A 24,898-nucleotide genomic window follows, 5' to 3' on the forward strand; every position below is an offset into this window, starting at 1 on the left:
CTTAAAAAGTGTACATTTCAAACTGAAGGCTTTTCTGCATATTTCTCTTAACTTTATGTTAAAAACAAGAGCCAAGACTCATAGCATATGTTTTGTAGAATGTTCAAACATTTAAAGTAAGAAATTAAATCCAGTTGGAAAAAATTCCTTTGGGGAGAGTAATCTAGTTGATTCTGCAGCAAGTCTCAGCTCAGCTATAAATTCAAAAGCTAGACCCTGAGCAAGTGAAATAATCTAAGAAGTAGAGTTGAATTACCTCTGCAGGACATCTGGGCAAACTTCCAAGATGTTGAATTACCTCTGCTGGACATCTGAGCAAACTTGCAAGATGTTGAATTACCTCTGCTGGACATCGGGGTAAACTTCCAACATCCAAAGATGTTGGAACTGTCAGTAGAACTTGTCACAGCAGGATTTGTGTAGTCTCTGTGGTTTCTGCTCCTCTTCCTTCCCCTGCCTTCAAACATCTGTCTCATCTATTTGTCTTTTTCCAGAACCAAGTTACTCTATCTTTCTTACACACAAACCATCAAGAGACATCCAGACCTCTTCTCATAGTAATCTGATCCTGCCTGCAGGTTAACTTCAGGGTATATATATTTTGTAGTGTTGTAACACGTAATGTTATTAAGCATATGTTTCCAAATTGACAATACCTGAAAGTCGATTTTAAGTTTAAAGCCAAATCCCATCTCTATAGCATTTCATAAGTTGCTTGTATTGGTGTGACAGGTATTACTAAGGAAATTTGGATGAAGTTGCTCATCCAAACCAGAGGATTCTTAAATGAAAATAACAGCAAGATCACAAATTCTATTGGTGCAACCTGAGGCAGATATTTTACTGTTCTGACATTATTTGGAAAAGAGTTAAACCACTAACTTGAATTACAGGTCCATCATGTGACAAGCTAGATGAAAGAGAATTTGCAAGTGTCCTGATTCTGTTTGTTATCGATTGAATGTTTGTGTCCCCCCAAAATTCGTATGTTGAAACCCTAAGTCTCAATTGACAGTATTAGGAAGTAAGGTGCTTGGGAGGTAATTAGGTTTAGAAGAGGTCATGAGGGTGGAGTCCCCTTGATGGAATTATGTCCTTATAAGAGGAGGAACAGACTAGAGCTCTCTCTCTAGTCTGAAAATACAGCAAGAAGGCAGATACCTACAAACAAGGAAGAGGGACCTCACAAGACACCAAATGTGTAGACATCTCAACTTTGATCTTGGACTTCCCAGCTTCCTGAACTGTTAGAAAAAAAACATTTGATGTTTGAGCCACCCAGTCCACAATATTTTATTACAGCAGCCCAAATTAAGATGCTGTTCTTCCTGGGATGAAGTCTGTCTGAATAACCAGTACTTACTTTGGCTGTGTGTTCAGATTACTGATTTGGCGATGGAGATGCTATCGGCAAAATGCCATTACCTCCACATTTTGGATATCTCTGGTTGTGTCCTGCTTACTGACCAAACCCTTGAGGACCTTCAGATAGGTTGCAGACAACTCCGAATCCTTAAGATGAAATACTGCAGATGTATTTCCACGTAAGTATGTACCTGAATATGAAAAGCTCTGGGAACTACTTTCTGAGAAAATGTAATATGTGGCTATCGCATTCATCATACATAGTGGCTTTCAGTGTTAGTAAATTTCATTTTATTTTTGCCTAATTAAAGCCAACATTTTGAGTTGAACCAAGGGAAGCTCCCTTCTAAAATGATCTTTCTGGTTTCATATCCCTTTCCCAATAGCTCTTCTACTTTAAGCACCTTCACTTCCTTAACCAAGCAGGTATCCAATGCCTGAACTCTGTCCCTTGTGGTATTATCTCTAGTTCTTCATCTATTCATTTCTCAAAATACAGTCCATTCAGTTAATCCCCCACTGGGTGTTAAGATAATAATCTGATTAAACCAGCCCATAATTAAGTTTTTTCCTATTGAGTAAGAGTAGAAATGTACAAGTATTTTAACTGACTTGATGAAGTAACCTGTGAAATGTTCAAAATGAGAATCCTTGACCATTCCCTGAAGGTCAGGGACTTTTCTGCAGGCTAGAAAAATCAATACTAAGAATTAATGTTATCAAAGTATAATGTGCATAATGTGGTCCAAGCATGTAGATTTCACAGAGGAATTTTCTTAATTAAGTAGCCATACATGGATGTGAGGGCGATCTGGCTGCGACATCTGTCACCCCATTGATCGCCAGGGTTGATTCGGCTGATCTGGCTGGCTAGGCGGGTGTCCCCTTCCTCCCTCACCGCTCCATGTGCGTCCCTCCCCGCTCCATGTGCGTCCCTCCCGAAGCTGCGCGCTCGGTCGAAGAGGACGACCTTCCCCGCTAGAGGAGAGGACCGTTCTTCGGTCAAGGGTATACGAGTAGCTGCGCTCCCCTGCTAGAACCTCCAAACAAGCTCTCAAGTAGCCATACATGAGCTGAATCATGAGCCTTGTTCACTTGAGGCCTAAGGAAGAAAACAGGTTCTGATCCAAGGCTGTGTGTGTTAAAATGAAAATTAATTATAGAACAGGCACTCCCACTGGACCCAGGCCTGCAGGGGAAGGGCAACCAACTGGAACTGGGTCATAGAAAAGGGGACAGGTCCTTGAAATTTTTGAAGAGAGGTGGAGACTCAACCCTTCCTGATAGGTCTGCAGATAACTCTGATAACTTTGATATTATTAACCTCATTTAAAGAAGACACCATGAAATAAGGTCCTAAGAGTCCCTGCCCAACTTGTCATATTATTAAACAATCAACTTTGAGCAAGATAACAGTGAATAAATAATGGGTTACTCAAAGTAGTTTAGCTTCTTATCTTCTGACTGCATTTTGCCAATTACTTATTTTTGGGAGGTAATATTATTGAACTTCTAATAAGTGGGATTTTAAATAGAATGAATGAAGACTTTCTGGCAAGGGCCTCTCTAAACCTAATCATAGTTTGGTGCTATGCTTTGAATGTGTCCCCCCAAGTTCATGCGTTGGAAACTTAGTCCCCACTGCAACAGTGTTGGGATCTTTTTTTTTTTTGGTGGCTGGCCAGTACAGCAGTTTTGGGACCCTTAAGAGGTGATTAAGCCATTAGGGTTCTCTGCCCTCATGAATGGATTAATGCCTTTACGACAGGAGTAGGTTTCTGATGAAAGAAGTTTTGTCCCCTCCCGGTGCCACACTCCTCACCTTCTTGCCTTCCACAATGGGATGACACAGAAAGAAGGCCCTTGCCAGATGCTGGCACCTTGATATTGGACTCCCCAGCCTCCAGAACTGTGAGAAACAAATTTCTTTTCTTTATATGTTACCCAGTCTGTGATATTCTGTTATAGTAACATAAAACAGACAAGACATATGGGATGTTAAAGTGTGATTTGTATGGTATCTGGTCAAGAAGACCCAGGATATCCAATAATTTCCAAAGCCTGCTTTTAACTATTCAGCCTTCTTACAAGGTCCCTAGATTAAAAAAAAAAAAAAAAAAAAAAAAACCATGCAAAGAAAACAAAAGAAGGCAGAGTAAGACTTTACAAATAGCTGGGCATTGTCCTCAGACCCCAATGCAAAAGTCTAATTAACTACCTGGATCTATGGAAAATTCCTTTATCTCAGTCAGGACAGCCAAAAGGCCTATTTTGTATTTCACCAGTAAACCTGGCTGTCTCTATCAGCAAGAAGCAGGCAGAGACTTGGCTCTAATGCCTAGAGCGGGGCTGGTTTGGTCTACGCATCTTTTTGTCTAAACAGTCCAGACCACTACCTTTTAGTCTCCTTGAAAGCTCCACTTCTGCTCAGCTCCAGCAGAAAAGAGGACTAGAATCTTTTGATTCTGTCTTTGTCTAGCAATGGAGAAGGGTAGTCCTCACTGCAGAGTCGCTTCTAGAGTCCCCGTGTTTGGACTAGTAAAGCTCCAGGAACATGTCTTTATGTCCAGTATCTTGGAAAGTGTGCTGCTTGTCAGTCAGGGGCCTTCCAAGAAAACTGGGCCCCAAAATTTTGATTAAAGTAGTGGTAAGGCCTGACTTCATGCAGCTGTTTGGGGTCAGTTCTAGGGGCTATAGAGCACCTTCCTTTTCCACTCAGATCCTTGGGAGGAACTGGAAATAGAGTATGTGGACCTGTTAAAACTCAAGCCCTTGATGATCTCTAATCTCTTATGTTCACTCTCTTACCAGAGCCAATGTGGCTCCCTCAACTGCAGCCGCTTTGTCTTGTCTGGGAGAAATGTCTTTGACAGCTGGGAGAGAGGAGGAGAGAGGTTCAATGACTTTGAATCAGAAACCAATGGACTCTATATACTTGATTCTCTTTTGAATATGAAAACATTATATGATGCAGCCCTTAAAACCCAATTATGGCCTTCAAAACTAACTTTTTTTATACACAAATTCCCCCATACTCAATGTAATGAGAATACTGCACCAGCTTTGCAATTCAAAGAGGTCTGCTCAGCCCACCCTTTCTGAACAATGAGCAATCTGGCTGTAGCTCTTTTAAAAGAAAGTTTCCAGCATAAGATATAGCTGTCATTCTACCAACCCTAAAGTCTGAAGGGCTCCTAGGAAGTAACCCCAGAAGCCCCATGTGGAGGCAAGATAAAGGCACCTTTAATTCAAGGAGGAATAAGTAACTATGATCATAAAATACGACAAGAAATTTGAAGCAGTTGTATGACAGCCAGCTGCTTGACTTATGGTCTTCTGTGGGGAAAGCAAGAGAGTCAATGGAGGGGAAGAAAAAAGTGGGAGAAAGGGAGAACGACCCTACAACTCAAGAGGGTCTGAACCACAGAAAGACTGAAGAACCATTAATTCTATAACTAGCAAAAAGTCATGGGACCTTTCTGATATTTTTGTGTCTGGAACCCAAAACTTAAAACTCTAGAGAGTGCAGTACAGAAAGTTTTGGTGGCCTTCATAGTCCCAAATAGCAACATAAAGATTCCTTGAAGGCATTTTTTTTTTTTTTTTTTAAAGCAGTTGCTGGGAACATAAACTCAGGCCCAGGCATTCTGAGAGATCTATGCTGCTAGGAAATAAAACTCTTATCAGAGTTCTTCTCCTTTCCAAGTCACGGGAAGGTTCAAGGCTTTGTGATCTAGAACTGCTGACTTTTATAAATAGCATGAACAAATAATGCTATTTAACAATTATTATTTGCCATGTACTGTACTAAATCTCATTTTAATTATATAATCCTCACAAATACCATATTACATAAAAATGGATAAGAAAACCCGTTTAAACAGGTTAAATAACATGCCCAAGGTCACACAAATAAGAGGCAGAGCCATACTTTGTACCTAGGTCTTAATCATTACTACTCTGCTCTTTTACCTTTAGAGTAGATTCTTAAGCTTTTCTAAAGCTCGAAAATTTGAGGGATGTCACCAACAAAGGTAGACACGTGCTCTGTTGTGCCTAATTTACTCACCAGTGCATAATAAGAGGGGCTGTTGAGCCATCTTCGGTGGTGGCTCCAACACTTCCCCTTTTTGCCTACTCAAGTAACTAAAAGGAAATGTTAGTGAGGGCAAGTAATGTTACTACAGAGTTAACCTTGAATCCCTTTCAATTTATAAAAAACAAAAATCACTTATAAACTTGTTTCATTTATTTATAGATATTATTAACCATTTAATGTGATACTTTACAACTGTTTATGATCACCTTTGAAAATCACTGTTCTATATCCATTCAAAGAAACCTCTCTCCCCAGGTTAAATGAATAGTGATAACTGACCATTGTAGTAGACTGGTTCATATTCCCGCATCACCTTACACAGGCTGTGCAGTCACTTAGGCCAAGGCAGAGTGGAAGGTAGTTAAAGGATTCCACATGTACTCTAAGGTACTTTGAACATGCAGTGGTTCCTAAGTATACATTTTCTTTTCAATATTTCCTAGCTCCCATGTGTTGATCATACTAGCGCACCAAGCTATTTAAAAAAAAGAGTGTGCACAAGACAGTGCTATTTTTGGCAGGAACATTCCATTTCTACATTTTCAAGCTTCCTGATACGTTATGAAAGTGCATGTGTGGAAACACACAGCTATATAGGATGCTATGATAAAGAACTCAGAAAAACTTGCCAGTAGTCACCATGCTGATCTGTTCTCTTGGCAAGGTCCTGAGTTTAAGGAGAGTCAGTCCATGTGAGGATGCCAAAGGTCCTGGTAAGGTGGTAAGGACAGCTAGATCATAGGCTAAGGATTTTCTGAAGGGTAGGGAAGAAGTGGAATCTGGTATAGTATACTAGCATTCAGATTCCTTCAAAAATAATCCCAGATTTGCTCCAGGACAGATTCAGATTTTCAGTTTTTCCCCAGGACCACAGTTGCTGTGAAAGCACCTAGGACTACTAAAACATAGAAATACCAGATCAGAAGAAGCCTTAACCTCCTGTTACTTGAGACTAGGGGGAAGGGTGGGTCTGAGACCTGATCCTTTGCTCTTCTCCACTCTGTAAGTTATCACTTCCAATGGTCAGGGGACCCACTGATGGTTTTACTGAAGCTGACTGTGGGTGGAACAGAGTGCAGTGCTTACCAGTAACAGCTAGGATAAGGGAGGCAGGGAGCCAAGAAATAAACAATTTTAGGAAACGTATATACCACTGGGTACTTGACCCATAGCTGGGGCTCAATATCTAGCTCATTTTGTTTCTGTCCCACCACACTGCATTAAGTGAGTAGTCTCCCTATTCATTCCCTATTTTCTTGTCTCTCTTGAGGAGTCAACATCCCCAACTTTGTTTTTCTTGTTATTTTCTCAAACCTCCACTATTTGCTAATTGTTTTTATACCACAATTACCACCTAATTTAACCTGGGCTTGTAGCTGACTGAGGAACTGTATGACCCAATATTTATACATTCCCAAACTTAGCATTAAGAGTATGTATCCTCTTACTAGTTATCTAGAACTCTCAAAAACTTGCTTTTCTGAAGCTAAAGGTAACACATATAATTTGGTCAACTACTAGGCAAATATTTTACTCCCTAAAACAAACATTTCCTTTCCCTGTACATCAAAACCAGTGTTGCCCTTAACGTAGTACTCTTGAATTACAATCCATGTCAGTGGCATTGAATCATTCATTACAAACAACAGTGAACAGCAATATGTAAATTCAGAGTTCTGCTGTTTGAGAGACAGGGGCAGGAGGGTATTGGTAATAGGAACATAGAAATGCCTCTTCTAGACCGGCAACCCAGCAGAAGCCAAGAGTTAAAGGACTTCCCTTCTTGGAATAAGCTGCTGAATTCTCTTGTTGTGGCTGCTAATGTGAGACTTCAGGAAGATACAAAGAAATGTAATATACCCTTAAATAACTTACTATCTTCTTAAGCAAAAGGAAAATAATAAACTTTAAAATGATAAACAATGTCATGAAGCTATGTATTAGAAAGAAATTAATTCTATGATCAACTTCCTATAGCTGTTTAGAGGAGAGAGGGATTGGGTTTGAGTTTTTACAAAAGAGACTGGACTGGTTTGGAGTTTTGAAAGATGTATAAAGTTTAAACAGGTAGAGATGGGGTGAAAGGTAGATAACAACGGAGTTCTGTTGCCTAGGACAGTGTTTTAGCCATTTGAAACTGATGGTACCAATTCTTTATGACTCATATTCCCTCAATATTTGGTATTCTGTTGTGAGAAGTACTAAGGGGGGAAAAGTGTTGCAGAAAACACCTTGAAATAAACGGTAATCTCAACCCCACAGAACTGAAAAGGGAGAAATGTCATCAGGAGAAGAATATGGGGAAAGGAAAAGATATGAGCCTATTATTTTTGCATAATAATGTTCTACTTAGAGTACATATCAAGATTATATAAGAGGTTTAAAACATAGGACAGCACTTAAAAAAAAAAAGACTAAATCATTACCAGAATGCAAAACCTTATCTTTGACCATAAACTTATCATTTTCAAATTTTCATAATTCTCTAAAGAAAAGACTTATTTGTCAAGTTTTAGTTCACAGGGATTGGTGGCTCCAAACTGTTGGAAAAATACAAAATTAATTCTTTCAGTAGCTTGTTTTGCCTTTAGAACAGAACCTGCTTATTGTATTAGCTTTACTGATAATCAACTGCTCTACTCCCACTTTTGAAAACATACTTGCTTATTGCAATGACTGCTGTACTGGCTACATGAATGCTGAGAGAACAAAACTTAAAAGAACCCGGAAGAGTCTGCCTATATAAACCCTGTAAGACCTAAACTCTAGGCTCAGATTTTGAAGCGCTAGCTCATCTCGGCCCACTGGTGTAATAAAATACCTGACTTTCCAACCCTCTGAGTGCCAAACACTTCTCTGTCAAAGTCTGTTCTGTAACAAAACTAGAAATTAGTATATGACAACTGCTTTTATTCAAATTGTTCTTCAAACTTGTAGAAGTTTTATGTGAGTACATATATATAAGCCAAAAAGCAATGTGGTAAGAGACAGAATTAGCAATGCTTTGCTACAACAGGGATACAACAGGAAGCAGGCTGTCTCCCTGTTGAGTTGGTTACAATTATTTTAATACATCTAAGGTTTGACTCAAGTGAAGCAGCATTTTAAACTGATATAACTTTACTTTTTCCAATTTCACTGCTGAAATTGGAAATATCCTGCACTCATTTGGCCATTTAGCACAAACTTAACTCCAAGTGTATGATAATGCCAGCTCCACATCAATGACTCAGTTTCTAGACTTTTGTAATTAATAACTCATAACATATAGCAATAAAAGGGAAAATAGGTCCTTTATGGGTAAACATCATAGTTACTAATTTCTGATCCTACAGAAGTAGCCAATTATTCATTTCCTTTTATTATTGGTGTGGTGATTTGTACCACCTTTTCCTAGGGAAAGCCCTTCTGTTCTTAAAATGGCTTCATTTTCAACTTAGATATACTTTTTTCTGATGCCTTCTTTGCTTCCTTACCTCCTCCTAAGAAAGACTTTAACAGTCTGGTATTTTTAATCATTTTGGTCATGAACACCTTTGAATCACAAACCTTTTTCTTAGAAAAAAATATATACTAGAGACAAAACTGCATGAACTTTCACTTTCAGGGAGTTCACTGACCTCCCTGCAGTTCATCCATGTATCCAATAGGCCTATGTGGACCCTGGGTTAAGAGCTCCTGCATGTGTGCCTGTGTTATTGGGTACAGAATCAGGCTCTTGGTCTATCCATAAAAAGAAAAATCTTTTCACAGGACCAGTGAAAGGGAAAGAAGAGAGGGGACAGAGAAACAGGATGCGATAGGGCTTTATTACCAAGCAAAGTTATGCACCAAAGTTCTCAGGCATCTCTGACAGAGAGACACATGCAACCCTTACCTTCTCTTTCTCCTTCTCCTTCCCTGTCCCACAAGGAAACTCCTAAATGGCCCCATCCTCTCCCCTCCTCTTCTGCTTAGTAGGCAGGTGCTGGCCGATCCAGTCTGAATATTTATGAGCAGCCTCCCTGGGGCGTGTCTCTTTTATCCCCGCCTCACATGGTCAGCCTTTGCAGGCTGGCTGGTTAGGTTACTCCCTCATAAAAGAAACTGGAAATAACAGGCAGAGGGCTTACACAAGAGCTGTATAGAGTGACCTCAGTGTTCCCACTCCATAGCCACGAGCTGTTTCCTTACCCATTCACTGTGTCTGTTAATCTCTGAACCAGAGAGCTACTTAGGCTTTGGGACCCTGACTATTAACACAATTACCCACACCCTTCCTCTCAGCAAGGCAAGAGAGCTCCAAAGTAAATTTGACTTGTGACAGTGAGTTCTCTAACTCCAAATTTGGCTTAGTTTGAAAATTCTGCACTAGGGATTTTTTATTTCTGCAAGTAGCTAATGGCAATCACTGTTATTACAGGGAAGCAGCTCACAGAATGTCGCCTATAGTTCAGCAGCAGGAATACAACTCTAATGACCCTCCACATTGGTTTGGCTATGACTGTGAAGGCATGCCTCTTAAAGAGCATCATGATATAATGCCACCTAAAGATGACTCAGAATTGACATTGAAAGAGGCATTGTACAGTAGTGAAGAGGAAGCAGAATGACCATCAGCCTCAAGCAAGAAGAACAAAAAAATCTAGAATGTGGCAACTTTTCATTTAATGCAAGTATTTTTACTAACTGGATCTCAATAACAATGTAAACAAGTAGGAAATCATCTTCTGATTCTTATTCCAACTACAAATGTTTCTAAATACATCACTAGTTCTTCTGTCTAAATCATGATTTTAAAAAGCCAAATCAAGTATTGCTATTATGTAAATTTAACTTAATCAAACCAATAGTTTTAGTGAGATATCAAATCTAAGGTTACAGTTATATGAAACAACCCTGAGAAATGTGACTTTTTTGACAAGGAATTTAGAAGCTTCTCTTTAGGGGGAAAAAAAAAAAAAGCAGAGATGGCCACATAAACCAAAGTAAAAATCTGAGCCAGGGCAATGACTTCAAGGATCTGTGAAGCTTTATTATAAAGGACCTGGACATACATTCTCAAAGGAAACAGGGCTTTCTTGTGATTTCCAGACGTTTAACAACAAAAGAGACCTAAATGCCAATTAACCCTGGATTCATCTCAACATTTGACTTAACAGTCAGGGGCAAATCAAATAGAAATAAGAACTATCTGTGAATAGTAAGGATGTCCCTGCAATGTCTCAGAAAGATCTTTTAATCAAATTTGCACAATGGAGAAATTTTTTAATTATGCTATGCCAGAAAAGATGCTCCCTCTATTTTATGCTAGAAGATATGGGTTATTAATTGCATATCTACATATTAATTTTTAATAAGCTTTCATCCATGGATTTTTACCATTATTTGATATTACGGAACACTGATATTGATAGAGTCCAGGAGAAAGCATAGCTCTTTTCTGACTGCCACAAACAAGCTACATCAGTAATATTAGGTAAGTCATTTAATCTATTTCCTCAATTACTTCTCTCTTATTTGGAGTAAATCCCTGTCCTTTAGTATCTCACATTTAAAATATGAATAAAAACTTAAGATAAATGATATGAACGTTATTTTGAAAAGTTTTAAAAGGGCTGTATAAAATATTATTATAGGATACTCTGTATTGGCTAAAGGCTTTTAATAATTCTCCCCATTGTTGGGTTGATATTGAAAGAGATTTTGAAAAAAGGTAGTATCACTTAGCTGTGCAAAGGTTCCTCGAAGTGGACAACAGGGGAATCAGTTGAGTAGAAGTTTTAAGACCCAGGCCATGAGACTTAAGGTGACTGTTGTAAGAGTGTGATTTTTAACTAAATTTGGAGATTTCTGGCACCTGCATAAAAGTTGGCTTCAGATGTCTGACCCCCTAAGTGTCCAATGCACACCACTGGAGGGACCTACAAAAGAAGCAACTGCTTTTTAGGGAAATAATACCTGCATGGGGAAGACCAGAGTAAGAAGAAACACACCCTGTTATGTTCTCTAGAAATGCAACAGGTTGCTTTACTGTCAGAGCTTGCTCCAAAATTCTTTGAGTAACATTCTCCTTTAAATAAGAACAGAAGACACACTGATTAATTCTGGGAAGACAAATTTTATAGCTGTACAAATGAAAGAAAAGGGGTAGGTGTTAAAAAAAGGGAGCTATGAAAGGGAGCGATGTAGAGTGGACGGATAGAGAAATCTTCAAGGTTTAGTGCAGAGAACTCAAGGTATCCAAGATATTACTTAGGTCTTTAGCCCTTAAGCATTTGATATATATGGATATGTCTATGAGAGTAAAATATGGCAGCTGTTCCTATCTCTTTGGAACTTAACTATGTGATCTAAATATGTACAATTCCATAAATAATTTTAAATATAGTTGACTGCTGTTTATGCTCACGACTTTTCTGGCTGTTGTTGGCTAGTTTCATCAACTCTATTTTTAGTCATGAAAATTTTATGTAATTGCATGAAAGTGAAAAAAGCTTATAAAAATTACTCCATTGCCTGACAGTTTCCTCTACTTAATAGTTTAACAAACATACCACAACCATATCAAATATACCAACATGTGAGTACCTTTCAAACTTGAACAAATTCTGATTTCATGAAGAGTAAACTAAAAAGGAAACTTGGAGATATCCCACCAAGCTGACTTTTTGTTTCATAAATTAGAAGTTAAAAACAGAACTCTAAAAAAATGGAATATTAACAAAGAGACTATTACAAATCACCATATTTGAAAAGGTTTATTAAAAATCAATGTTTAAGAATTAATTTATCCTAACCGTAAAAAATATAATCCAATGGACAGGTTTCTTCAATGTTGTGTAACTTAAATGTTCCAGTAGTAGATGAGTAAAGTTTGAAAGAAATGGGATTCATAAAATAATTTTACATAGTACACCTTATACAAGTGAAAATCTGTCTTCATACATCAGGCTATAAAATAGCTGAATGCTCTTCCCCCCACAGAGGTATGTCTTAAATTACATGAAAGATATTAAGAACTGGTAGCAATTCTTTACGTTTATATGTTTTTTATTCACAGTTTAAATTTACATTGATGCCTTAAAAGGTACTAAGTAGAAAACCTGTCACATGAGAACTATAGTACAAAGAATTCTAAGATAACTGCCCCCCACCGTGACTGATGCCTTTGTATAATCTCCTCCCTTTGAGTGGGAGTGGAAACTATAAATATGATGAGGTATCATTCTCATGATTGATTATGTTACATTATATGGCAAGACAAAGATTATCCTTGGTGGGCCTTATCTAATCAAGTGAGCCCTTAAAAGCACAGGTTGTAGAAGTCAGATATTCAAAGCATGAGAAGGACTCAGTGCATCATTGCTGGCTTGACGATGTATGGGGCCACATGAGAAGAGATTTGGTGGCTTCCAGGAGCTTGCTGTCAACAATCACTCCAAGAAAATGGAGACCTCAGTTATGTAGTCTCAAGGAACTGGATTTTGCTAATAATTTGAATAAACTTGAAAGTAGATTTCTCCTCAGAGTCTCCAGGTCAGAACTCAGCCTAGCCAACACCTTGATTCCAACCCTGTGATATCTTGAGCAGAGAACCTAGCCATGCTGGGCTCTTGACCTACACAAATGTGAGCTGATAAATGGGTATTATTTTAAGCTACAAAGTTTGTTTGCCATTTGTTACAGAGCAATAGAAAACAAATAGCTAAGTACAAATTTTGAAAAAGCCACTCTAAGACAACTCATCAGTGTTCACTCCCAATTTGTTGATTTCAACATTTATATGAACAGTGGTATTTTCAGTTTTATAGTCACAGATCTGGTAATCGTTAAAAATCATAAATACAACTCAAACCATTCTTAGTCCCGCAGTTTCAGGGACTGAAACCAGCTCTGACTTCTAAAACTTACAGTGCCTTTTGGGGCATCAGCCTTAATCCATTTTTCATGTTTGCTTGCTTGATTCATGAGTCCTGAAACACAAAATTTGCATACAGTTATATATTAATTGAAAAGAACAGCATTTGACCACATAGATCCTAATAACAAACCTATAAAACTGAAAAGCATCATAGAACACCAAACATCTTAGTAAAGATAATTTGAGTTGGAAAACAGTAGCAAAGAGGTTATATGGGCTTTTTCTCCTTTTATTTTCTCAAAATGACTCTGAGAGGGAAGTTACCGTGTTTTTTATTTGTATTATTTTTTAATGCAGTTTTAAAAAAGAGCTTTCTTGAAGTATAATTGACAAAATAAACTACATGTATTTAAAGTATACAATGTAATATGTTTTGACATGTATAAAATCTGTGAAGCCATCTCTTCAATCAAGGTAATTAACATACCCACAACTCCCAGAACTTTCCTGCACCCCTTTGTAATCTTTCCCTCATGCCACTCCCTGCCTATTACCCCTTCCGCCCCCATCCTCCAACACGCACTGATTTCCTTTGTGTCTCTATAAGTTAGTTGTATCTTCTAAAATGGTATATAAATGGAATCATACAGTATATACTTTTTAAAAACAATCTGTCCTCTTTCACTCAGCATACTTATTTTGGGGTTCACCCACACTGTACCATGTAACAGTTTCCTCACATACATGCTGGTGAGTACTTTGCTGAATGCTCATGGGCAGCCTCTGCAGACCCCGACCCATGCAGCTCCCTCCTCTCTGGAACTCTTTCTTGCAAACTCTGGGCAGCCCTGGTCTCCCACTCAGGGAATCTGCTGTTACCCCTCCCTGCCCTGCAGCCTGAAAACGCTCTCAAAGTTGTAGGCTGTGCCAGTCGTAGAGCTCACCTCATTTGTTTCCCATCTCTGTTCTTCTAGTTCTGTTTTCCTTCTTAACTGAGCCCACTTCATTTGTTTCCTATCTCTATTCTTCTAGTTCTAAGTTTTCTTTGGTAATCAAGGTAATTAAGGTGTTACATCTCCTCTGGCGCTCCACTGCAGTTCTGGATTTAAGATACCAGCCGAATCTGAACTGAGAAGAGTTGTGAATACACAACAGCAATTCATCACAAACTTTTTCCTTGTCAAATCCAAGCACACAAATCCAGAGATCTATCTTCTTCCTCAGTTTAGCTTTTTTCCTTTTTAGTACCGATAACTTAAAAACCTGCTCTGACCATGTCAGCTAAATTACAGTGTCCTGGGAAATCTGAGATAAGTCAGTAGTCATGTCCCATGTCGTGGAAAATGTTATCATAAGACTCTTTTAACTTAGGCACCAGAAAAAGTAATAAAATAACCTAGTATGCTTCTTGTAACCCTTACCCTAGATTCCTGCGTGTAGGATGTAACCTAGTAACAATCCAAAATCTGTATGTGTACTAACCAACAGAGAAACTGATATAATGATTAGGGGGGCTGTCCTCTTCTCTCTTGCTATCCCTTTGATTCCTCTCCCCCCACTTCTTGTGATTATAAAATGCTAAGCTCAGCTGGACCCCTCTGGCGTACATTTCTGAGGACAACTAACTTAGGGATTTTCCCTGGTTGCAATCATTTTACTGGCTCAATAAATCCCATGCTTTATGGGGCTGGCCTCAGTTTCTTTTAGGTCAACATTCCCATATGATATTCTCAACTGATGAAAAGGTACTTGATCTTTGTGTCAAATTCTTCTCTGAATTTTCTGATACAAAGTCTTCTCTGAATTCTTATCTCTCCCCTTCACTCTGAGCCACAGTCTAGTCTATGTTCTGGAGCTCATTGCATCTTTCTGAGAACATGACTAATTATTCAATGGCTTCCTCTGGAGTCTTTCCTTCTACTTCTCTTGTTCTATTTTCAATATCATCACAACTCCAGTTCTCATTAGCTTGATAAACTGGTTAAAATCTTTCTTATTGTAATTGGTAAATCCCTGTTAGAAGCTTCTCTTTTTCCTGTAACTCCATCAATAAGGGGAACACCTTTGTCAATTTTAGGCTGTTCTTTTATGTGCCAGTGCTACATTTAGTAGGTCAGAATTTTGAGGTAACTGGCACTAACGGTTTTTCTGTAATACAGAATTTCTTTTTCTAGTAATTCAAATAAACATGGAGGGAAGAACCGAAAATCCTGAAGTTTTTTGTTGTTCTTTTTCTTTCTTTTTAAATCATTTAGCACTAGTGATAAAGCATCAACAATACTAAGGCATTCCTAAATATCTGAGAATTTTTCCTTAGCATATTATTTGCCACCTCATTTACGGAGTGTAAAGCCAGTCTACATGTCCTTCTGTAGTATTACAGGCCAAGCACAGTGCTACTGATTCTTACAAAATGAATACAGGAGCAATTTCAGCTTAAAGACAAAACTCAAAAGGCAAGACAGTTTATGAAATTCCACTTAGGTTGCTTGAAAATAGTTTTGTCCATCTTGCCAATAACTAATTTACGAAAAGCTCTTTGGCCTGAATCTGTGGAGACTATTCTAATTTCCTTTCTATGAAAGTCTTGCAAAACATATTGGAACTTGGGGTTCCAGAAATCTTGTTCCTTATTTACTTCCCTTTGCCAGTGAAAATCAGACAATGTTTCTTTGACCAAGAAATAAGAAAACGACTACCCTATCCTTATGCAGTGTGACTTCCATTAAGTGGGAGGAAAGGTTTCTTAGGATATGTATTTAACTCTGCCATTTGCTCTCTAAACCCCTGCCAAAATCTACCCAAATATATGAATCTCCAACTTCTTTTTATTTAACCCAAAATGCACTCGATTTAATCAGCACTAGTTACGGACAAAAACAGGGCTCCAGGAGTAATTTGCAGTATTTAATCCTCCTGTTTAAAAAGAGGATTAAAAAGCTTCTTGTAAGGTGAGCTTCTTCCTGCCTCCCTTCTCACTCCCTCTTAACCTTATAACAGATTTTGTTTATTTACATTTGGTTCAGAAGAATACTTCTGCTTCTCCCTTGTTAGCAGCAGATTAAACTTAAGTGTATCAGTGATGGAGGATTCCCTCCTCTACCTCACAGACACTACCAACCACCCACTACCACTATGGGAAGTACCATGCTAAGTATTTTAGGGAGGTTCAAAATATGGAAAAAGACATGCCAATGCCCTTACCAACTAGCTAGGAAAATAACATATACACAGTTTTGAAACAACATGAAACTAGTTACTCTGAAATTTTATTATTTTTAATACATACATGTCACAAACAAAACCTTGTAACACCACACACAATTCCATAACAAAATGTTTTAATTTTGTCAACATTCTTTAACTACTGTCTTCTCCCAACAAAAGTGCAACCCAAGATATCTTGACAAGAACTCTTGACTAAAAAGAAAGTATTTTTGAGCTAGTTTTAATGGTACCCGTTAAATTTTCTCTTAATACCTGGAATAATAACAGTCAATAGTACTCTAGGCATTGAGCAAATGTACAATTAATCAGTTCTGCTCAAGAAACAATCTTATGAAGACTTCCTCAAATCTTTTCTTCTGCAAGGTCTAATCCCATCCACAGCATTTTTCATCTCAGACATTGTAGTTTTCATTACTAGAAATTCAATTTCACCTTTTTTACATTTTCCATGTCTTAACTTTTTGAACATATGGAATACAGTTATTTTATTTTCCTTCTCTGCTAATTCTAGCATTGTCAGTTCTGAGTTGTTTTCAATTGATTATTCATTATGGGTCATATTTTCTTAACTCTTTGCATGTCTGATCATCTCTGATTGGATGCCAGACATTGTGAATTTTGCTTTGTTGGGTGCTAGTTACCTCTGTATTCATATAAATCTTGAGTTTTTCTCAAAGATGCAGTTAAGTTACTTGGAAACAGTTTAAGCCTTTAATCTCCTGCTTTTAAAATTTGTTAGGCAGTTCTGGAGTAGTGCTCTATCTAGGACTAATTGTTTCCCACTTCTAAGTGCTCTAAACAATGCCCTATGAGTAAATGATTTTTTTCCAGTCTGGTAGGTTGAACAGGCATTATTCCTGGACCTGTATGAGCATCAGGCTCTATTCTCTCTGGTACTTTGTCTTACAAAGTCTAGCTGTCTTGGTCTCTTGTGGACTTTCATCTTGATTTCTTTAACTCAGGGAGTCTGGTAGGCCCAGCATTAGTTCCCTCTCCTTGTACTGTAGCCTGGAGACTCTCTTAAGGTAGGAAGCAGTGCTCATCTTGTTTGTTTTCTATCTCTCAGTGATCACTTTCTTTTATTGCCTGATGTCTAGTGTCTTCAAATCTGTTTCATATGCATTTTGTCTGTTTTAAAAAAGTTTTTCTGCTGTCCTTGTTTCAAGTTGGAGGGTAAGCCAGTCCCTTTAACTCCATCTTGCCCGGAAGACTTCACTGTTTTTCTTTTTCCCTCTCCCCCCACCCCACCTTTTACCTTCTTTCCTCCCTCCTTCCCTGCTTTCTTCTTCAACTTCTTATTTTGAAATAATTAATAGACTCACAAGAAGTTGCAAAAATAATATAGAGAAGTCCTGTGTGCCCATCACTCAGTTCCCCCAATAGTGACACCTTATATAAATATAGTGCATTATCAAAACCAGGAATTGGGAAAGTACAATTAATTAAACTACAGACCTCGGATTTTACCACTTTTTGCATGCGTTCATTTTTTTGGTCTGTCTTTTATGTAGTTTTATGACATTTTATCATATATATAGCTTCATATAATCAAGGTACAGAACTGTTCTGTCACCACAAAGGAAGTCCTTGTGATGTCCCTTTAAAGTCATACCCTTCTCCTTTTCTAACCTTTGGCATCTACTTGCCTGTTCTCCACTTCTATAATTTTGGCATTTCAAGAATGTTACGTAAATGGAATCATACAGTATGTGACATTTTGAGATTGGCTTTTTTCACTCAGAATAATACTCCTTAATTTCCATCCAAGTTGTGTACATCAATAGACTTTTCTTTTTTATACATGAATTATATTACCTTACATAGGTAATACCACAGGTTATACAACCATTCATCCATGGAAGGATATTTAAGCCATTTCCAGTTTTTGGTTATTACAACATTTGTAATACAATGTTATATCTGGCTGTGAACATTTGTGCACAGGTTTTTGTGTGAACATAAATTTCGTTTCTGCAGGATAAATTCCCAGGAGCTATTGCTAGGTAGTTTCATGTTCTGTTTTTTAAGAAACTGCCAGACTGAATTCTAGAGTGTCTGTATCATTTTACCTTCCCACCAGTAATGTAGGAGAGATCCAAATTCTCTGCATCCTTGCTAGCATTTGATATTATAAGTATTTTTTATTTTAGCCATTCTAGTAAATATGCAGAGATATTTCATTCTGGTTTTAATTTGCATTTTCCTAATGTCTAGTGATGTTGAATATCTTCTTGTGTATTTATTTGCCATTATATATCTTCCATGATTGCACTGTTTCTTAAATTTTACATGATTAAACTTTTAGGTGCATAAATCATGTTTTCTCCACTACTGGGGAAGGTTCATTCAGGGTAAGGATTTGGCTATGGTTCAATATTTTGTGAATGACCAAAATAAATACAAAAAACAAACATTAGAGAAAAACAAAACAAAACACCCACAGGCATCACAAACAGTTTACAATGCTCTAAGACTGGGGCCTGCACTTTGATTTCTAGTCTAGGGGTCAGCAAACTACAGCCTACAGGCCAAACATGGCTAGGGATCTGTTTTTGTATGGCTTCAAAGATAAGAATAGCTTTTACATTTTTGAAAGGTTATAGAAAAAAAAAAAAAACAATAAAGAATATGCAACAGAGAGCATAGGTAACCTGCCAAGTCTAACACATTTATTATCTGGCCTTTACAGATAAAGTTTGCAGACTGAAAGAAACAAAACTTGATTTTGGGGAGGGGCAGGTGGTAAACATTAACAAAGTTAATGTCTCTTTACCCATGATACTCTCAGGATCTTAAGACTTTATAACAAAAAGATGGGGGGAAAAAACACCATAAAAGCACAAATGATCTGAAGACAGTTTCTACATTAACTCCCTGTGAAAGTATTTTCAGCATTCTTTATTCTGTAACTGAATTTCTTCTATGTGGTCCTGTGGTCCTGAAACATATCTGCATGACTGAAAAATTCATGTGTTACAAGTTTGGAGAAAACCAAAACTTGTGTGTTCTAAAAAAAAAAAGAGTTATTTCTAAGGGTTAGTAATATCAAAGGCCTGGATTTTGTCCTATTTGGAGAGAAAACATTGTTTCTAGATTTTAAAAGTGACATTCCATGGGCTTAGTCCATTTCAACTCTTTTCAACCCATGAATGAGTGTCCCCATTAGAAATTACAATACCATTTAATGTATAACTCTCTGGCCTAAAGATAAGCTGAGAACTCTCTTCTGACTTGATTTATTTTGATCCTAAATGAATTTGTTTTTTATATGCTTTATATTTTCAGTTTGAGTAAAATGAAGTGAACATAATAGTGCCAGCTTCCCTACTATGCAGACAGTGACAAACACCAATCCTTTGACTGGCAACACACTTTGCCTCTTATACTCTTTAAATATCTAAATTGCGGAGTTTTAAGACAAAAGGACTTTGTAACATATGTATTTCTAGGCTTGGAGAATTGCTTGATATATATCACAGTCAGGTTTCATATTGAAGGTGATGAACCAAATCTAAAATCTAATAGGGAAATCACTTTCTTATTAGAAATGTCTTACCTAAGCCATTTGCAACCTGTTGAATTTGCCATATATGGGTAGAGCACAAAACTTAGAATCAAGGCTCTCATAAAGATTAGAAAATACACACCAAAGAATACACACTATGCATAGCTTTTTAGTAGGTAATTTTTTCAGCCTAAGACAGTTCCAGGCTTTCTTTTGACCATGGAATGGCACATAATACTTATAAATCACTGTAAGGATTATACAACTGAGTTATTAGCAAAGGAAACCATGCAGCAGGAAATCAAATAAAATTACAAGGGTGACACATCAAAACTCTATGGGAAGCTTGAGTGACTAAATTTTACTGGTATGGCTTCTTGCAGAAATTATCCAGAAGTCTTGCTACAGATAAAATCCAGATCTCTCAGTATTAAGAGTATTTATTTCTATGCCTCAGAGATTCTATGAGCAAGGCCCAGATGAGCTGAGCTCAGCTGCCTATAAATAGCAACACACATATAAAACTGCTCATTATTTCCAAAATTGGGTTTCAGACTGGAAATCTCCACAGAAAAAAGCAATCTTTCCTGATTTTCTAGGCCTCTTAAATTATTTCATCTACTTGATACAAGAGCTCTGTGGCTTCTGGGCACCAAAAAATTTTGGAATCCAAATGAAATATGAAAGTTTCTCTTAAATCCAATTACCTGTTCATACTCAACAGCTCTCTTCAAGAGAGAATGCTGCTGTCTTCATCCGAGGTCCCTCCATACTATTACTCTAATAGATTTAATTTAATATCAGAGACAACACAAAGATATATCTGGGGCCCAACCATATAGTGTATCCTGTGCCACTCTACAAAAGGACTCTGTTAATCAGTACCTAGATTCTTGCACTGTGAGGAGGAAATAATTCTGCAATTTGGCCCTTACTAATTCAAGAAGCAGGAGCCAGAGGGTTCAACATAACAACACACAAAAAGAACTAATAGGCTGAGGAGCTTCATAAAAACCAATGAGGTAAAAGCATATATCGTCCTCATAAAATAGATTCATCTCTTGCTTCTACCAAAATTTGTTGCAGGTCCATTTGTTTGTTTGCTGAATTTCAGATAGCTCACTGTGGAGTCCAGGCCACTGAACTTTTTCTCCTGAATTACTGCAGTAGCTTTTCCTTCATCCATCATTAGTCTTCCTAATCTTTACCCACTCAACATTCAGTGATCTTTCTATTACATAAATCTGATTATGTGAACCCCAGGTTAAAACTTTTCAATGGCTTCACAATGCTCAATATAAAATCCAAATTGGCCCTACATGATCTGACTTCTCCCAAACTCTCTAGCCTCTTTTTATGCCACTTTCCCCTTTATTCTCCATAATCTGTCATCTTTGACTTCTCTCACTTCCTCAAACTCACAATACTAGTCTAATTCAGAGGTATCACCCCTATGCTCTCACAGTAACATGTATATACCTTTATTATAACATTTATCCCATTGGATAGTATTCTCTGGTTTGTCTTTCCTCACTAGAATGTAAGCTCCTCAGAAGACAAAGAGACAATGCTTTATATTACCTTTGCACTCCTAGCTTTTAGCGGTGCCTGACTCAATAAACATTTGTTGAATGACTGACCAAATAAAGAAAAACAAAAAAGATGGGAGGAGTAGCAGCTATGCTAGGGAAATAAAATTTTTATTCTTAAATATATTAAGTTTGAGGTGGTACTGGGTTTAGTGGAATGGAAATAGGCAAGAACAATAAAGAGATGCAGATATTGATTTGGAAGTTATATGCACAGAAATAACAGCTGAAGTCAGAACAGGGTTTTAAAACAAAATCTAAATTTCAGAAAGTCATGTGATTCTCTGAGTAACAGAATGAAAATATGACAAAATAGCTTTAATTCATAATTCAAACATGCTTACCTATATAAATAATTTGATTATGCTATGATTCTGAGCACCATTAGACAAATTTGTATTACTGCTTTAGATTACTGGGACAAAAAATAGGTAATTCTATTTATTGGCTCCTTATCAAACTCAAGACATTAGAGCACAAGTTGATTCTTACCATATTTGATATATTTAGATTTTCATCAAACTTTCACCATGTAACTAACAGCCTGTCCATAAGCACTGAGTTAGACCTAGGAGAGTACAGGTATTTTATTCCCGTGACACATTTTGTGAATATTCTATGATTTTTAACAGACTGCCTTCTTAACTTTCATGACAAATAACAAATATTTAAAACTGAAACTTAATCTTATGAAGACCTCCCTGACACACACAGTTCCTTTTTCTAGTCAGTATCTCATAGGTAAGCCTATAGCATATGTCCATGTACATAGTTTAATTTCAATGTCTTTCTTGATGCCATTCTGAAAAGATTTAAGGAAAAACTTCACCGGCATTAATTTTTTTATCCATTAAAACAATAAACATTTAAAAAATAGTATTAGCCATCAGTGCAGCCAGATGTAATAGAAAACATGCAGAAGCTATTCATTCAGTCCCAGAGTCATTGCCCATGTCTCTGCATGGCAGTTTGTCCCTCTCCCCACTGCAGCCACCCACCAGCACCAGTCACCGCCTGCACTGAAGACAAAACAATAAAAGGGAAAGAAAGGAACAAAAGATATTTCAAACAACCAAGCAAAAATCAATAAAATGCCAGGAGTAAGACAATACTTTTCAATAGCAACCCTAAATGTAAATGGATTGAATCCCCCACTCAAAACACACAGACTGGCTGAATGGACTTAAAAACTAGATCCAACTAAATGTTGCCTATAAGAAACTCATCTCATCTGTAGATATTCACATAGACTAATAGTGAAGGGATGGAAAAAGATATAACACACAAATGGAAACCAAAAATGGGCAGGAGCAGCTACTCATATGCCAGATAAAATAGACTTCAAACCAAAAACCATTAAAAGAGACAAAGAAGGTCATTATATAATGATAAAGGGATTTATCCAGTAAGGAGACATAATAATCATAAATATAAACACACCCAACATCAGAGCACCCAGATATATAAAGCAAACACTATTAGACCTAAAGAGAGAAAGAGAGAGAAAGAGAGAGAGACCACAACACAATAATACCAGGAGACCCGAATACCCCATCTCAACAGTGGACAGATCAGCTAGGCAACAAATCAACAGAGAAATACAGGACTTAAACTACACTTTATACCAAATGGATTTGGCAGACATCTACAGAACATTTCATCCAACAACTACAGAATATACTTTTTTCTCATCAGCACGTGGAACATTCTCCAGGATAGACCACATGTTAGGTCACAAATCACAGCTCAACAAATTTTTAAAAACTGAAATCATTTCCAGTATCTTTTCAGACTAGAATGGATTAAAACCAGAAATCAATAAACAAGTGAAACTTTGGAAACTATATAAATATGTGGATATTAAACAACATGTGCCTGAACGACCTATGGGTCCAAGAAGAAATTAAACAGAAAATCAAAAAACTTCTTGAAACTAGTGATAATAAAGACACATCATACCAAAACCTGTGGGATACTGCACCAGCAGTACTAAGAGGGAAGTTTATTGCAATAAATGGTTACATCCAAAAAATAGAAAGACTTTAAACATACAACCTAACAATACACCTAAAAGAACTAGAAAAACAAGAACATTCTACTCCTCAAATCAACAGACGGAAAGAATTAAGATCAGAGCAGAACTAAATGAAATAGAGACCAAAACAATGATATAAAACATCAATGAAACAGAAAGTTGGGGTTTTTTTGAGAAGATAAACAAAATAGACAAACCATTACTCTGACTAAAAAAAGCAGAGAGAAGACCCAAATAACAAAAATAGAAATGAAAAAGGAGACACTGCAACAGATACCACAGAAATATAAAGAATCATTAGAGACTGTTATAAACAACTATATGCCAACCAATTTGAAAACCTGAAGGAAATGGATAAATTTCTGGACACATACAAACTACCAAGACTAAACCCAGAAGAAATAGAAAACCTGAACAGACCAATAACAAGCAATGAGATTGAAGCACTAATCAGCAGTCTCCCAACAAAGATAAGCCCAGAAATGGATGGCTTTACTGCTGAATTCTACCAGACCTTTAAAGAGGAATTAATACCAATTCTCTTCAAACTATTCCAAAAAATTGAAACAGAGGCCTTTCTCCCAAATTCATCCTATGAGACCAGCATTACCCTGATACCAAAATCAGACAAAGACACAACAACAAAAGAAAACCACAGGCCAAAATCGTGATGAATGCATTTGCAAAAATCCTCAACAAAAATTAGCAAACAGAATGCACCAGCACATCAAAAAGATTACACATCATGGTCAAGGGGGATTCATCCTAGACATGCAAAGATGGTTCAACATACACCAATCAATAAGTGTGATATACCATATCAACAAAATTAAGGACAAAAACCATTTGATTATCTCAATATAGACACAGAAAAAGCATTTGACAAAATTCAACATCCTTTCATGATAAGGACTCTCAACAAATTAGGTATAGAAGGCAAGTATCTCAACCCTATAAAAGCCATTTGTGGGGCCTACCCCATGGCGCACTCGGGAGAGTGCGGCACTGGGAGCGCATTAGCGCTCCCGCCGCGGGTTCGGATCCTATATAGGGATGGCCAGTGCGCTCCCTGGCTGAGCGCGGTGCGGCCAGTCACAAAAAAGACAAAAAAAAAAAAAAAAAAGCCATTTGTGACATACCCACCACCAATATCATCCTGCATGGGGAAAAGCTGAAAGCTTTTCCTTTACGAACAGGAAAATGACAAGGATGCCCACTCTCACCACTTCTATTT

The 24,898-nt window shown here is 37.4% G+C and overlaps 2 protein-coding genes across 4 annotated transcripts in view; one reads left to right on the top strand and one right to left on the bottom strand.

Annotated features, from left to right (window-relative positions):
* FBXL13 (F-box and leucine rich repeat protein 13) overlaps nucleotides 1-10,056 on the top strand; it is a 242,872-nt gene extending 232,816 nt beyond the window's left edge. Inside the window, exons 20-21 of the mRNA XM_063101040.1 lie at nucleotides 1,381-1,544; nucleotides 9,867-10,056. Coding sequence (XP_062957110.1) covers nucleotides 1,381-1,544; nucleotides 9,867-10,056 — 354 coding nt within the window. The remainder of the gene's footprint in view (nucleotides 1-1,380; nucleotides 1,545-9,866) is intronic.
* A 2,209-nt stretch (nucleotides 10,057-12,265) lies between these two features.
* Nucleotides 12,266-24,898, bottom strand: part of FAM185A (family with sequence similarity 185 member A) — a 52,750-nt gene continuing 40,117 nt past the window's right edge. For all 3 annotated transcript variants that reach the window (XM_063100467.1, XM_063100468.1, XM_063100465.1), the window contains one exon: nucleotides 12,266-13,419. In XM_063100467.1, coding sequence (XP_062956537.1) covers nucleotides 13,307-13,419 — 113 coding nt within the window. In that variant the 3' untranslated portion in view covers nucleotides 12,266-13,306. The remainder of the gene's footprint in view (nucleotides 13,420-24,898) is intronic.

The sequence above is a fragment of the Cynocephalus volans genome, chromosome 6 (genome assembly GCF_027409185.1).
Source record: "Cynocephalus volans isolate mCynVol1 chromosome 6, mCynVol1.pri, whole genome shotgun sequence".
In the NCBI taxonomy this organism is placed as follows: Eukaryota; Metazoa; Chordata; class Mammalia; order Dermoptera; family Cynocephalidae; genus Cynocephalus; species Cynocephalus volans.